This window comes from Colius striatus, chromosome 3 (genome assembly GCF_028858725.1).
Source record: "Colius striatus isolate bColStr4 chromosome 3, bColStr4.1.hap1, whole genome shotgun sequence".
Lineage (NCBI taxonomy): Eukaryota > Metazoa > Chordata > Aves > Coliiformes > Coliidae > Colius > Colius striatus.
In genome coordinates this window covers 11,820,420-11,837,305 of record NC_084761.1, presented here as the reverse complement: position 1 = coordinate 11,837,305, position 16,886 = coordinate 11,820,420, and the positions used below count along the sequence as shown (strand labels likewise).

General features: G+C 42.8%; 1 protein-coding gene across 1 annotated transcript in view; it reads left to right on the top strand.

Moving 5' to 3' along the window:
• PRKAR1B (protein kinase cAMP-dependent type I regulatory subunit beta) overlaps nucleotides 1-14,804 on the top strand; it is a 101,719-nt gene extending 86,915 nt beyond the window's left edge. The window contains exons 10-11 of the mRNA XM_061994390.1: nucleotides 12,233-12,314; nucleotides 12,730-14,804. Of these exons, the coding sequence (XP_061850374.1) occupies nucleotides 12,233-12,314; nucleotides 12,730-12,902 (255 nt within the window). The 3' untranslated portion in view covers nucleotides 12,903-14,804. The remainder of the gene's footprint in view (nucleotides 1-12,232; nucleotides 12,315-12,729) is intronic.
• The last annotated feature ends 2,082 nt before the right edge of the window (nucleotides 14,805-16,886 follow it).

Here is a 16,886-nt window from a genome sequence, read left to right as displayed (position 1 = left end):
GCTGAGTCAAAGGGACTAAAACGTCAGCTTAGTCCAGCTCTTGTTAAACTCAGTTTAACTTTGACTTCAGTGGGCAATGGATCAGGCTTCATATACATGCAATATCCACATGCATGCAATCTTGAGTGTGTCATCACTTCTCTGTCAGAAAGGGGTAGTGTTTCATAGGAAGCAACTGGGCTGCTCCCCTTTTTCTTCCCACCAGCCATGGAGAACCTGTTGGTGACAGCAGCCTTTGGCCCTTCCTTCCAATTCTCTCTCCATCCTCACCAATAACCACTGCAATGCAGTCACGTATGGTACGTTCTGCAGAATCTGAAACCTCAGAAGTGATGTGCGATGAGCATATTCTCAACAATTTTGTGAAACTTCAGATTGGCCAATATTTCTTGTCTATTTTAGAACTTTACAGATCTTGTTCCTCATTTGTGGCAGAAACCAGGACAACTGTATGTAAATTCTGTGAGTTGCTATGAACCCAGAGACTGGAGAATAATGTATAATAGTTTAAAAATGTACAGTTAAAAAAATACTGTCAAACCCAGTCATGACTCAATCTTGAGTCCACAATCAGAATTAAGTCCTCTTGCATCAGCCTCCTCCAAGACCATTAAGATCAGCTAGCTTTTAGCTTATGAAAATGAAGCTTTTTTAAAAAAACAGAAGTCTGATGGGGAGGAAAAGAATGTAAAAGCAATGTACACAGCCAATAGTTTGTTATGGGAAAGTATTCTCACGTGAGTGGGTACATCCATGTAGGATGACCAAATAATTTCAAGAGCTGGAATAACTGTGATATGTAATAGATGTAACCTTTTAACCAGCTCATTTCATCTTAGCTGCTTATCTCTTACATGAACATCTTGTGAACTCCATGGTGTTCATCTTCATAGTGTGGTGTGGTGTACGAAGCAACTTCCAGGTTGCACAGTACAGTCTGAAGCACTGGCACAAGAATTAAGATTGTTCTTCATTCCTACTGGAAAGAATAAATAGGAATTAGGCACCTTGGAGGTCTGGATCTTCTTGACTTTGCTTACATAAGGCATAAGGCAGAGAAGCAGTGTTAGCCCTATGGCCAGCATCCCAGGCCAACACATCAACTGACCATCCTTTATGTTACATTTTACCACCCAAACATAATGGGTATGATTTTCTACTACAGGTTATGTGGAAGTCACTTGCACCTTGTATTTCTGACTTTATTTCTTCCCTTGTTTTTGTAGAAAAGTCTTTCACAAATCAAAGACTGGCAAATAATAAAAATCCAAGATTATTTACTGGCTAAAGGAATATTTACAGTGTCTTTGGCCACATAGTTCAAAGGTTTTGCCTCCTCTTGGAAAGTAGCCCCAGAACTGCTGATCCTTAGCTGTAACATAAAAGCTGTCCCAGGAATGATGCTATCAGCAGTCCCAAAGGGCTCAAATGGCAGCTGAGGAGTGATATGTAAGTGGTCTTCCAGGACATAGAGACTGAGAACACTGCTCATGCCAGCACCATGAGGTACATGCAGGACTTGCCGTGTTACTCTGTGTCCCTCGGACTTTGGTGAACTCAGGTCTTGAAGCAAAACCACTGGGGGGGTTGGGCTGTAGCTGTGCTATTCTCAAAGGCTTAAAAGCAGTTTTCATAACCTCTCTTTTGCACATGCTATACCCAGCTCAGAAAAATGTGTATGAATGTTTCCTCAGTTCGCTTTTGACATGACAAGTTGTGTAGGAGTCTTCAGTCTCATTCAGCTGTAATTTAAAACATCTGATTTGTAAACCCATAAAATTGAAGTTTATGCTGGAAATACAGACACACCCTGGCCTCTTACCACTGTAGGATACGTGGAAGACTGGAAGGTTGTTTGGTGTGCAGAGAAGTAAGCCCCCAAGTTACTAATTGGCAGTTTAATTCTTAATATATACACGCTCCATTTGAATTTACGTAAAAATCAGAGTGCTAGATTTTCTCAATGTTCTAAACAGCCTGGGGCTTTTTACTTAGCTAGTGCTTGCTTGGAGGTATGGCTGATGCTTTGGCTGCCCTCTTTTTTGTCTTACGCAGTAGTGTCTTCTTGCCACAGAAGTCTGCAAAAGCAGCGGAGGTTCCCAGGTAACAAAACACCTCCCTGTGTGAGTAAGGAGAGCAGCACGGGCTGTTTATCCCCCAAGGTTTTCATGATGTTCTCAGGATCCTTATAAGCTCTTTTGGCAATGAAGACCGAGCTCATAAGCCCTGATTCAAAGCACTTAGTCAAAGTGACCAGGAAGCTTATGGCCTGAGGCACATTAAATCTAACCTGAAATTAAAGGCATCCGGAGCTGGGAGCTCTGTCCTGAGGAGTGCTTCTTTGTCTTTAAGCAAAAATCCTGTAGTATAAATAAGGCAAGAAATATGGTGGTGTTCAACCAGGTGGAAGAAGGATGGAGAATTTCCTAATCCCTGCTGCAGTTCATCCTTTTCTCTGGATCATGTTAAACCTGTTCCTTACTCTCATGGCTTTTGTCCCTCCTCTGCAAAGATACCATTGTGTTCACTGCAGATTTGCTGAAATAATATACCCTTTAGGGCTCATTCATTAACTAGTGTAGTGTGGATTTTGTGGAACGTGCAAGGCTCTCTGCAGTGTGCTCCAGGAAGAGGCAACTTAGAGTGCGTGAGTTTTTTTCTTTTGAATTTCATAATTTGGTCCATTGGATAGACAAAATTTGCCACTGAAATGAGTTAAAGAGAGCTTTCCACGGGGGATTCTCCTGATTGCTGTGATAAACTCTCTTCTCTCCTTCCCCTAGTTTACTCCAAGTTTTATTTCTTGCTCAGAAGCTGTTGCCCTAGCTGTCCACAGCTGCTTGCCCAGCCCTGGTCACAGCATTAGTTATGAGACTTTAATGATGATGTCTGTCTCAGCCTTTTGCTTGGTCTGGTTACTTCAGCATCTACAGAATGTTTTCACAAAGAAGCAGATGGTGGTAGGAGTAATTGGGCCGTAAAACAACATTAACAGCTAAAAACGATTTTCACCAGAAAGGATTTTGCGGGTAGGGTGAGGGAGGTTCAGCACTGTTTTCTTGTTTTCTCTCCCGTACATTCACCCCTGCTCCTGCTGTAGGTGGTAGCACTCTGCAGTGTCTGCTTCCAGGAGATGAGCCCTGTCAGGTCAGTCACAAATATGAACAGTTGATGAATAACCCATTATAGAGTCACTTTTATGTTGACTCAGTGGACGTTTCCTGGCTTCAGAGAGAGTCAAGATAATGGCTAGCTTTGTAGAAAGAAAGAATCTCTAAAATGCAATATTTTTTTTTCCTTTGTGACTTTTATTGCTTTGTACGCTGACATGTCTGAGGGAGGAAAACAGTGCCTTGTTGCCAATAATCCACAACGCTTGGCACAGACAGACTTTAAAATCTGACACCAGGATGAATATTAATTCAGTTGTTTTCCCACAGAAGCTGCTGATTAGTCAAGGCCAAGTATCACTGAGATGATTCATTAAAGGCCAGCATCTGAGCCCACCTTTGCTGAGTGGATCTGCTTTTTGTCACCCCTGCGACAGGTGGACTGAATGTGTAAGAAAAGGGGTAACTAAAATCCTAGAAGGGACTAAAGATAAGAATATAGAGGAACCCAGAAGTGCAACAGCTTCCCAGCCTCCTAGGCACAGAGCCAGGACAACTAGCCAAGGAGGATCACACCCCAGGCAAGGGGCTCCTCCCATATCTCAGAGCTGGTATCCTCACCCCTCTGGCACCATCTCTTCATTCCCAGGCTTCCCAGTCCCAGTTGGCAACTGGTAGTATGGAAGAGCAGCATGGGACTACAGTGGTATGGAGGCCACCATGGTGTCTCTCCATCTGATAATGGGGCATGATGGTGACTGTCAATGAAGTCCTGAGACCACCAACACACAGATAAGCCTCTGCTGGACACTTGGGTGATCTAGCCTGATGTTAGCACTGCTGCTATGGCTCAAGGGCAATATTTTTAAGTCAGAAGTCTACAAAACTCAATGTTTTGATTCTGAAAAGCCTTTTGACAGACAAGGTTTAGCAAAAAAAGTCCAATCTTTTATTCTTTTATCAAAATCCACTTTTATTTCACCTAAATACTGCTGAGGTCTCTGTGCATGAAGCAAACTGCAGTGATTGCAGTGTATTCACCTTCTTTTGGCTTTTCACTGTGCTTACTGGCCTCTCTCTGCCTCAGTCTTGTCTTCCATCTAGTGACAACATTTCTTTTACTTCAAAGGGAATACATAGGCACAGCACATGTTGAATGCTGACTATCAAAGACACCAAAGGGGAAGATTGTCTGAGATACATAGGAGGATGAACAAAATGGTTGAAAAGGTCTTCCCATGTCAAACCTCTGTGATTTTAAATACTGAACGATCAAGACAAAGGCGTTTCCTGGTGATTAATGACGGGCTGGGTGTAGTCATGTCTGGGCCTTAACCCTGGCCTCTCATATATCCCTAGGAAATGCCCTGTGGCTCAGTTGTTTCTGCTGGTTTAAGCTACACTTGGTTTATGATTGATTGTCGTTTTTTAAAAGTAGCTTTATGTTCGTGGCTATTTCGGTGACTGCTCTAGACAGCTTTGTTCCTCTCTCTCGAGTCTGAATGTTGTTCCTAAGCTAATATAAACGTGCCTAAGGAGCAGAAGTGGTGGAAGTTTAGACATACAGGTGTTAGTCTTATGCAGGTGTGATCTTTCTGGTACTCACAGTGAACTGCAGAGTGTTTGATACTAAGCATGACTGTAGAGCTAACGTATGGGATCCCTGCCAGCTGGGAAGTGACATTTGCTTTCCAGCTTTGCCAAACTGCTTTGCCAGACTGCAGTGTGCATTAGTGTTGTTGAGAATTAGGGCCAATAGGAATACGATGCATTAATGTTATAATGACAAGGTATTGATAATCATATACATTGTCACTGCAGTTGATGCAGGGTAAAGGCACTTTCTGCAGCACTACTCTCTCTCAAGGAGAGAGTATGGATGTCACATTGCACATGTTGTTACTCTAGTGCTGCCTTTTGAGATCATTTAACTTTGCATTATTAATCCTAATGATATCCCCAAGGTGATGGCTTTCTGAAAATCCACTGAAACCAGTGGCAGGCGAGATTTCCAGAGTCACAGCCAAAATAAAAAAGCAAAATGTGTAAAATGTTGTATATTTGTTTTCAAAAGCTCTCAGTAGCCCATTAGCTTGGGTATTGTCTCACACTGTAATCTGTAGTGAACTCTAACGGAGGCAGAAAAGAACTCAGTGGCTAGAGAAAAGCAAACCAAACAACCACCACTTTTTCAGTCAGTGGTACCTGCAGTCTGTTCTTGTAGCCCTTACTCTCTCAACAGGCACATCACAAATGATGGTCGTGAAAGTAAAGATTGACAAACTGGACCAAAGTTGTTTGAGGTTTCACGTCAGACAACTGAACTGGCTTAAATGATTGTTTTTATACGTGGAGAGTGAAACATTAGCTGACAGATATTAGCAGATCTCACAGGTTCACCAGACAATCACTATTTCCAGGAGTTTTGTAGCATAAGGAGCTGTAGTTTTGACTCTCCTTAATTTAAAGTAATGATTTGGAGATGCTCTATGAGTGATTGAATCACATACATGATTAAAGAGCAGGCAGATATGATTAAATAAAGTGGAACTTATTATGGTTATAGCCAATATAGTGGAAGAGCATTGCCTAGACAGTGTTTATAGATAGCTAAATCATAGAATCATAGAATAATTTGAGTTGAAAGGGATCTTAAAGATCATCGCCTTCCAACCCCCCTGCTATGGGCAGGGACACTTTCCCCTAGTCCACGTTGCTCCAAGCCCCATCCAACCTGGCTTTGAACACTGCCAGGGATGGGGCAGCCACAGCCCCTCTGGGCAACCTGTGCCAGTGCCTCACCACCCTCACAGAGAGGAACTTCTTCTTAATATCTAATCTAAATCTACCCACTTTCAGTTTGAAGTCATCACCCCTTGTCCTATCACTACATGCCCTTGAAGTCTCTCTTCTGGTTTCTTGTTGGCTCCTTTAGGAACTGGAAGGCTGCTTTAAGTTCTTTATGGAGCCTTCTCTTCTCCAGACTAAACTCTCTCAGCCTGTCTTCACAGGAGAGACGCTCCAGCCCTCTGTGTCCCTCCTCTGGATTCACTCCAGCAGGTGTATGTCCTTCTTATGTTGAGGGCCTCAGAGCTGAACACAGTACTGCAGGGGGAGTCTCGGAAGAGTGGAATAGAGGGGGAGAATCCCCTCCCTTGACCTGCTGACCACACTTCTTTCGATGCAGCCCAGGATTAGATTGGCCTTCTGGGCTGCAGTCACACATTGCCGGGTCATATGGTATAGTTTATTAGCTATATCTGGAGAAATAGGCAGCTTGAAGGAAGGCATGTATGCCCAAAAGCTCCCTTTGCTACCTATGCTTGTTGCTCTAAAAGAAAATTGTTTCCACAAACCTGGTCTTGCCTACAATTCAAATACTCCCAGAATCACACTGTGTGAAAGATCTTTTAATTCATTTCAGATCTGCTATAGTTCCATCCAGTCCCATCTGCCCCGCCATGAGAACAGGGGTGTTTTCTACCACTTCACAGCCTCTTCCTTCGTCTTTTGTGGTAACTTTGCAAAGATTTAATAGCAGCACATAATGAGGGTTTGTGTGACTGTGGAGCAGGGGGAAACATCTTTTCAATGTGTGAATTATAGAGTGTGTGGATTAACAAAGTGAGAAAGAGCAAAGGTATGTTCATAATAGCAATTGGTGGAGTTAATGGCAATAGCAGATGGATTGAACTGACCTTTCTATCACTAATTCTATAGAATGCACCACTCCATTCTAGTGGATGTTGAAGAGGAAAACAAAATAGACTAGAAAATCTTTCTAAGCTCAAAACTAGGAGAAAAATGTTAGGCGTAGTAAAAAAACCCTTGTCTTCTGTGATTTTCTTTACAGAAGTAGTAAGTAAAAAAATATGAAATAAAAATACAGAAATAGAAACAGTGACTTCCTGCTCATCCAAATCAAAATTGTTTTCTTTAAAAAGTATAGATTTGTTCTGTATGCTTAGTGTATCAAAAGGACATTGACATTGACAATTGCATACAGTCATGATCGAATTCTTCAATTTTAATCGTGATAAGTGTGTCCTTTATTACAGCTGGACCCTCACCATATTTTTTACTGATTGCTATATCTTTGACATGGGAAGTTAGATCAGCAAACCCCAAACATCAGAAAGATTGACGTTTAAACCCAAAAGATTTGAAACCAGTGCTGAATTTCCCTTCCCACCACTGCCCCTGGTGAAGGACTGTACTGCACAGCCTGTCCCACCCAGACGTAACACGAACGTGTCACTGCCCACCACGTTTTGCCTTGTGCTGACCAGGAATGATCCCATCTGATCCACTGAGCTGGAATAGAGGCAAAAGTACAGGATTTCAGTTTTTAGCATCATAAACACTTGCCCTTTGCAGCCAGGCTACTTAGGCCAGCTGCTGGCTATAGGATTAATACTTAAATATAAAAATAGGGCTTCTGAAGCAATTAGTGCTGCTAAGTCCATGCAAGGTAAGGCCTGGGAATCTCAGTGTTGATCCAGATGGGTCATTGTCATTATGCTTGTACGTTGTCTCACTCATCCCTATGGTCTGATGGTTTAAAAGTGAAACATCTATCAAAATCTCATTACTTTGCAGAGGATGGGAGCTCATGGATTATAAACCTTAATTTATTTTTTATATCTTAAATTATGGTGCTGTATCTAAGCCATAAATTGTTACAAAACAAACTGCTGATGCATTTGAAAGAGTCAAATATCTACCTTCAGCACCGTGACAGAACAGTGACAGAGGGAGTGAGCGGGTGCGTGGGGTGAGGATGGCAGAGAGATGGTGATGGCACATTGCTTTTGGAACTGCTACTCTTGTTGTTTTTGCAATCAGATGCCCATATTTCTTCGGAGGAGAGGAGAGGAGGTTAATGATGTCTGTTCCTGGGAAATACAGTGACTGAAAGGGAATATTCCTGGATCCACCAAAGATCATAATTTCACTCCCAAGTGTCTGCTAGCAGAAAGACACGCCTGTCTGCCTGCAGTTTAATATCGTCACAAAGTGCTGATTTATTAAATGGTGTCAAACTTCTTGACAGCCTTTGAGCCTCTGCTCTGCAGGTTTTACTTGGTGATGTAGGAGGCTGAAATGGCTATCAGTGTACAAAGCAGTATTTTAAATTAAGCAGCCCAAAATAGCCTGATCCTGCAAATCTAGGATCATGCTGTTTATTTCAGAGACTGATCTCGCCAAGTTTTGTGTGCCATTAAAGGGGAAAGCTTTCACACTGAGACGAAACACTTTGAGGAGTGAGAGTGATAAGCTCCCTGAATCCTTGCTAGATAATGCCCATACCTCCTGGGCCAGGGCTCAGGAGACTTGCTTAGTCATATCATTTCTAGGAGGTAGGGTTTGCTAAAGCACAAGAAGGATAGAAAGCTTGAAAACTGCATCAGAAAAATTTGACAAGTATAGTAAAATGAAATACAGCCGTGAAACCTGTGATGGGAGCAAGGGTAGGGGTCGGCACTGAATTCATTCAGTACGGCTTCATTAAGTACCTGGGTAATAAAGCATTGTTTGTGTAGTATTTTATTCAGTATTATTTTGTTTTTTTCTGTATTATTTTTGCCCTGATGACACAGGTTGTCTACAGTGAGACTCTTGCTCTGGTACAATCAGATTAGCATTAATTCCAGAGATAAGACACACAAAGTGAGGGTGCCGCAGATAGATAATTCTAAATACGTCTTCTTTGTTTTGTGATGTGGGCAGAGTGACCCATGAAGGTCACTCTGACAGTGCTCCAGGATGTACTTGTGGAGCTGGTGAGTGGTGCAACGAGAGGCCAAGAGACATAATCAGATCTTACATCTGAGTGCTTGCTGTCAGGGCTTCAGGAAGCTTCTTTTGCTCTGTGATAGACCTGTTCTCACTGGGCAACAGGAAAAGCCTATGTGACTGTTAAAAGAAGAGTGGAAAAATATGTATCTGGAATATGCATTGCCTTATCCTGCCAAGCCAAGTGTTTATTGTGGAGGCCAGACACATCTGTCCTCCTCCAACAGATATCATGGTGTTTCTTGGATTAAAAAGGCCGACTGTAGTGGAACAGTGGAAGAAATTGCTTCAGAAGACTGACTTATTGGAGTCCTATATCATATGGACCCTGTCAAAAAAATATTAGCCATAATAAAAGCTGACACTTGGAGAGATGAAAGCAATGTTTCTTGATATTGTGATTACCCTTACGGCAACATGCTGAAGGTGGGCAGCAGGGAAGGCAGTCCTTTCTTCCTTTGACCTGGGATTGCTTTGGGGTTGATTTTTTTTTTTATTGTAATAAAACATTTCCAATAAAAGGTTGGGTTTTGTGGGCTTTTTTTAAAATAGTTTTGGAAAAGAGACGGATTGCAGACAGCTATTTGGGTCAAGGGGTTAGATATTTGCCAGGCTCCAGATGGGGACGGGTAGCAGGACAGGGGCTGGAAGTGTTTGTGAAGTTGAAACCATCTCCACTTCTCAGGCAATAGGAACAGCATCAATGTAGTGAGCTGCACCTGATCTGACATTTGGCAAGAGAGGGGTCGATGTACACGGGATTCCTTGTATGGGGTATTGCCAAGAAAGCTGCTTATAAATGTGTCTTTGTTCTGAAAACTTGCAGTAAGTGTGAATAACAAAGCTTATTACACTATCTTTGCATTTTCCTGCCCTTGCAGATTTACAGGAAGGTCTTGGAAAACAGCAGCTTTGGCGTAACAATTTAGTTATATCAAGGAGAAAGAATTTTTGCTGGAAACTTGACAGGCACCAAATCACTTTCTTCTATCCAGTTCTTCCAGTTCCTTCTGTGGATAGCCTTGCACTTACTGTGAACAGTTCTATGTGCATGGCATGTTTTCATGGTAGATAAAACCCCAAACAGACCCCCACAAAAGACCAAAACCAACTACTCCCTGTATATTTGGCTTATTTTTTAACAACTTTGCTTGGTTCAGCTGCCCTTGCTGATGCACATGGTTGTTCCAAGCACATGGTTCTGTATCTCTGCCATCAGCTGCCTGGCATGTTAAGAGTGAAAGAATGAAGCTGAGAAGAGTTTTGTGTTTGTTTTCAGATAGTTCTGGATTTACAGCCCTGGTGTTTCTTCAGTATTTTTGTAATAGTGATATGGCATGTAACTGATGGGATGGAGTGGTGAATCCTTGTGACCAAGTGTAACATGCTGACAGTCTGTAAATCTAGGGATTTATAGAAACTGTGGGTTACAGCTAATGGGCAAAAAGAGAAATTCTCATTTTTAATGTGCCAGATTAATTTGATATACATGTGGGTCTGCATAAAACCCATCAGCTGCTTAGCATACCTCAAACAATACTTGCACGTGATTTGATTTTTGTTTCTGGTTCCTGGCATCAGCAGAAATCAGATTGGCCTCTTCCTTTACATAGCACAGAAGTTAACCTGGAGAGTGGCCCAGCAGACTGTAGAGTATAGGGGCTTAAAAATAACCATGTTATGAAATAGGACATGATTCAATACAGTGGTATTACAGCAGCTTGGTTGTGCTTGTACAGAAGAAAGTGCATTACGATTGTGTTCTACATTAACAGTGGATTTTCTGCTGCTCCTGGTTATTCCTGGGCCCCCAGGTCCCAAAAAACCAAAAGCCAGACCTGAAGCAGCCTTACGTCGCTGTTCAGATTCTCAGTTCAATGTTTGGGATAGTATAGGTTGTATTTAAACACAGTGCAAAGGTGAACGGATGGTACTGCAGGTGCTGAGTGCCTTTAACTGCATGGAAGCCGGGGCACTCCAGGGTGCTCAGTGGCTCCTCAAGCCCCTCACTGTACTCGGAGGCACACAGGTTTATTTTGGTGGAAGGAAGCTGCATGGTATTTGCAGCCAGTGAATCGGCATTGAATACTCTGTGCTAGATGGAGATTTCTGCTCCAGGCTGGGGGGGATCTTGCAGCTCGTTACAGGCACTGACAGCCCCAATGAGCCAAGCAATGCAAGACTTGGGTTTTCAACTGCAGACTGAAGGCCACGATATTTTCCAAGACCTTACACAAATCTTCTGAGCACAGTCCACATTACTGCATCTTCTCCCCTTCTCTCTCCTGGTTGGGGCAGCATCAGCCCTCACATTACTTTCCAAACTGAAAATCATAACACTGAAACATCGATGCTCTCCAACTGCACTGTCAAAAAATGTCTCTTCAGTCTATTTTGATATCTTGGCTCTTTAAAAATGTTTTTCCTTTCAATGAAAATCAAAATATGTTAACATTTTGCCTTTCCTTATGCTTTTGGTTTGGACTCAGGAGACAATTTCATATGTTACAGTAATTTTTTTCCCAGAAAAGCAGATACCTTCTCTATTCCCCTACAAAAGCTTTATGCCACAATAATTTAAGATTTCCTCCAGGTTAGAATATTTCTGCATATAAAACCTCTTTGAAGGTTTAAATAGACTGTAACTGAGTTTTGACATGTATTAGCATGTGTCAAGTACAGCAGTTATTAAGTGTAGTGGAGACAAGATACATTCCATCTCTCCAGCAACCGACTCACAGGTGTCCAGATCATTACAGGCCACAAACGGGCAAAGCCACTAAAAAAATATTGCACTTTGTTGAAACAAGCATTAGAAACTACTTTTACCAACCATTCCAGCAACAGATCCAGTGAATGATCAGGTGAGGAATTAACTCTAATTGCTGTCTTACAAAATCATGTCCCAAGACTGTGACTGGGAAAATTGCCTTTTCATTCCTTTTGACATAGATCTTTTCTGAGTCTCTTGCAAGGTTGTGCATCCACCCAGAGCACATTTCAAAATTATTTTAAAGCACACATTTGTGCAGCATGATGTACATCAGTTAAAGAGGAGTTACTGAGTTCTGTCTTGTTCTTCCTCTCTTCTATGGGAGCTGAATCTGTCTGCATCCAGACAATTCACAGGGGAGAAATAATTTGCTGTACTGATAGAGTTTCTTCTTTTTAATCCTTTAATTCCTTTCATTCACATATCAGGAACTGACAGGAATTGTCATCTCTCCCATAGCAGATCTAAAGGAGTGTGATATGCAGAAGGAAGTATTCGGGACTGGATACTTTTTAAAGCAAAGCCAACTAACTTTCTGCACTTCCCTTCCCAGGGCACAGCTTCTGTTCTGCAGCGCAGGTCTGACAACGAGGAGTACATTGAAGTTGGAAGACTTGGTCCGTCAGATTATTTTGGTAAGAAAACTCAGTTTAAGTATGGTTCAGAAAGACAGGCACATGGAGTTGCATCGAGTAGATATTGTCTTAATTAGTGTTCTAATGCGAGGGGTTATGGGTAGGTCAGCTGCTGCTTCCAGCGATACTGAGAGATTTCAGTGAGGCTGAAACCATTCCTTGGTTTACACCAGTGGAGCTGACAGGAGACAGATCCAGAATCAGCAAAACAGTCTGAAAGCATTTGTTTTCAAAGGCATTTTAGGCGCATGCATTATGCATGTGTAATGCACTTGTACTGTCAATGGAATTATGTAAAGTGTCTATCAAGAGGTATATAAAGGGAGATGTTCTACAAGCCAAAGCAACTGGATGGTGGCTGCACCCTCCAAAAGCGAGACAGAGAGTGTGTGATGGTGTTTCTCCCTGTTTCCAGGTGAGATAGCCCTTCTGCTCAACCGGCCTCGAGCTGCCACCGTGGTGGCACGCGGACCCCTGAAGTGCGTCAAGCTGGACCGGCCTCGCTTCGAACGAGTGCTCGGGCCCTGTTCCGAAATCCTCAAGAGAAACATTCAGAGATACAACAGTTTCATTTCCCTCACTGTCTAAATGATTCCTTCTGGGAAAGCTGCCTTTGTGTGACCTCGTGCACTTAAATTTGCTCTGTGCAGCTCTGTAGCTTTATGAAGAAAACAAGCAAACAAACAAGAGATGTGCATTTTATGTGGGGTTTTTTTTTCTGTTGGTGTCACATACTGGGTGTCAGTTCAAATCTCATGTAGCATGTAAGTAGGAAGACAACTGTTTGGGTGCAGATAGCTTTGGGGAAGATTAGGCTCTTGGATTGCAGGTGAGATTTGTACCTATTGTTGGATCATATAACTTAAAACCAGGGTTTTTTAACTATTTAAAATTCATACGAGTTTCTATTTCCCTTGTTACCTTTGGTCTTATTCACCTTTTGTCAAGCTTTTTTGATCAAGCGATGTCTCTCTGCCTGTCACTTTTAAAAGACTTTTCACTGGTCGTGGACTGGAGGCTTCTGAAATCCTACAGGGTGAGCCACAGTTGCACAGTTTAAGAGGAAAGGTTGGAGGAAGATTTTGATCATTCCAGCAGGCCAGGGAAAAGTACAGCTGTTGGGTCATTGTGGCTTAGATACAGGGGCCATACTACTACGTGTTACAAGCTCTTTCAGGACCACTTAATTAAATTCAATACCTTTTTTGAAGTACGTGACTAAATTTTAGGATTTTTTAGGATTTTCTGGAAGCTAAGTACATGCTCAGCACCAGGATCTTCAAGAATCAGCTAGAGCTCCGGCCCCTCCCGGCATGCAGCCTGGCTGGCAGTTTTCACTGCCCTGCCCAGACACGAGTCTCCTCTCGTGTGTAGCTTTTTGCACATCTAGACCTTGCTCTGTGGTGCAGCTCTTGAGGGTGGGATCGTGTAAACTATTCTTTGCAAAGCTTTTCCCTTGAAGGAAAGCTTATCTTTGCCAAAGGCAGCAAAGGTCTGCATCTCAGCCACCCTAAACAACACTGCCCACACTTCTGCTGTGGCTAAACTCAAGTTTCTTCTTCATGATCACTTCTGAGTAAATACCAACTTTCTGTACATTTTACATGCCAATGAAGTAAGACAGCAATCTTCCTTTTGTAACTAGAGGTGTTAGAGAAGAACACAGCTAAAATTACTCCTACTGACAAGCAGCATGCTTTCTTCTTTGGAATTAATAAATGCCTACCTGGGACTTTCCTATTGACTCCTAGCAAGAGGGCCCAATAGTCCTGTAGCTGCCCACCGTGGCTTTTACAGAGCTGACTGCTTCTCCACTTCAGACTCCTCTCATCACTTCAAGGTGCTTAATTTATTCCAGCCTGTTTTCAGTGGTCCTCTCAGTGTATCTTCGTTGCTACTATTTATTATCATTATGTTGCGCCTCTTGCACGTGTGATTAGGTATGACCATCCACATTTTTCACCCTTGCGGTTTTTATCACGTACATTTCTATAGGCAGAACCTTGTTATATAGATAGGAAAATATATGTGCATTTGCAAAACTTTTGATTTGCTTCATTGTTTTTGTATTCTCTTGTGCAATTTTTAAAAGAAAGATTTTTTTTTACAGGTTACCAATTACTCACGTATGTTCTTTTACCCGTGGCATTTCTGTTGTATTGGTAAAAACAAATGTGAGTGTTTCATATAACACGAAAGACACATTTCTTCTTGTTAAACACCAAGTATTAGCCTCACTGTTTAGAAATTACTTAAGCGCACACACGCCCCACAGATTCTTTGCTTTAAACCTTCACAGCTCATGGAAAATACATTTGAATTATGGTTCTGTTATAAGCAATTGCAAGAGAAGTGTAAGCATTAAACACCAGGATTCCTGTGCTTTAAGTGGAACAAAATGATATTCAATGACATTTTAAAGATAACTGTAAACTTTGCAGTGGATGATGGGACAGGATTACTGTATGAATAAAGTTCTTCTACATTATACGCAGCCGTTGTGAGCTTGTTAATAATGGAAGTCTCTGTGAGCAGAAGTCGTGTTCCAGTTAAAATCTGCATATCAGAAAAAGTTTGAATGCTGCTGAAAATAATGAGATGCAAAGGGATGGAAAATAGACCAAGAACCCCAGTGCTATGGAATGTAATGGAAATTAAACTGATTTCCTGGAGGAAAAACGCCTTCTTCTCTTTAGCTGTCACCATGTAGGTGTGTATAAAGAAGTAGGGATTTGTGGCATTTGGACCTTCACTTCGGTGTTGAGACAGCAGTTTAGGCAGGCATTGGAGCACATGTGGAACAGGATGTATGTGAGCTGTTTTGCTGGATGCAGGGACCCCATGTAGAGTTTCAAAGCCCACAGTACTGTTGAGGAGCCTGTTCTGCAGCCAGTGGGAAGACACGGGGAAGAACAGACTCACTTGTTCTCAAATGCTGCTGCTGTTCCTCTTTCCCCCAGTATCATAGACAGAGAACGTGGCCCTGCCTGTGCTGGGGATCTGTCCCAGTCGTTCCTTTCAACTTTGGGCTGTGCATGGATTTTTAGAAGCACAGTTGCCCTGGGCCTGAAGCACAAAGCCAGTTTCGGCACCAGAGCTGTACTGCCCTCCTGCCATGGCTTCTGTTCCCACAATGGGCTGGCCAAGAACTGCATTCAGAGCAAGCTTCCCAGAGAAGGTAGAACCTCCAAAGGAACCATTTGTATCTCACACATCAGGGCAGACATGTGGGCTGAAGTACTATGGGATATGGCTCCTGGGTGAGGAAGTGGTGTTTAGCACGTTGTTAGGGGCCACTCTGCCTGCGGTATCCATAGCTCTGGGTGGCCACTCCAGCAGGTATGTTGTGGTCCAAGCCCAGCACGCAGGGCCGGTGGACTGACTCCATGCAGCTTCTCTGTGGCGGCCCCTGCACAGGAATCTTGGGCGGCTCCCGGCCTCCACGGGCTGTCCAGCTTTCTATTTTTGGACTGTGTTATTTTTCCCCCCTTTGCTATGATTCAGGCGGGAAGGACTCGTCTTTCCAGAGAATTACTCACATTATGTAGTAATCAAAAGTGACCACTCTCTCTGAGGTTCTTCCAGAAGGACGTTACCAGCCCACGCTCCCCAGAAAAGAGCATCTCACCACTCCTCATTGTCATTCTTTTTTCGGTTGGTTTTAATTGTGTCACAGCCATTTCAGAACTCCCAAGACAAAAGAAGATACATTTTTTTTAATAGAAACTAATTGTATCTCCAGGATTTTTACAAGGCTCATGTGGCTGACCAGGCTTCAGTGTATGTATCAGGTTACTGTAAGCTCTTTTAAGCATCCCCACTGCATTGTGGCGACAGGTGCCTGAAGTTGTGGAGTCACGAACCTTGTGAATCCTTGATCCTCAAGCAAGACCAGTCAGACACTACATTACCCATTGAGGTGGTGGAAAACAAGAGCTGTTGCAGAGAACTGAGTAATCCCAGTGCATGCTAATTTGGTGTCTGGCTGCTGGTTTGGTGTTCTGGTGGTGAGAGGTCTTTGGAAGTGGAGTCACCACGCAAAGGGCGACGTTTCTTCTGCTGTGAAGACTGCACAAGGTGTGTGCAGTTGGAAGTCATAAATGGTGCATAAATCCTTTCGCTGACCTATTTATGGAAGAGATTGTGTTTGTGTTTTGCACACATTTCTGTGCAGCAACAGAGAGAGGGAATATTATTTCATGCAGAGGCAAACTCGGGATGATCTCCCTGAAGACAGCCAGGGATCTTGTTGCCTGCAGCTCATTGTAGAGCCACACGAATGCACAGTCGCTGTGCTGCGGTGGGACTGCAAAGGCTGTCTCAGGTGGATGGGAGTTAGAGCAGGACCACAGAGTAGGTCACCTTGCACCATTGACTCAATGAGCACTCTCTGGTTTCTCCACTCTCTAAATGGTGAGCTGGTCTTTGAGATCTCAAGTGTGAGCTTTTAGAGCCCAGACTATCTACTCTTACGCTCCCAGGCATGTTTTTTTAATTTGTTTCTAGTGATTTGGCAGCTCTGACTGGAGCTCATTTTCGCCTTCTTCAAATGCACATGACTGCTCAGAAACT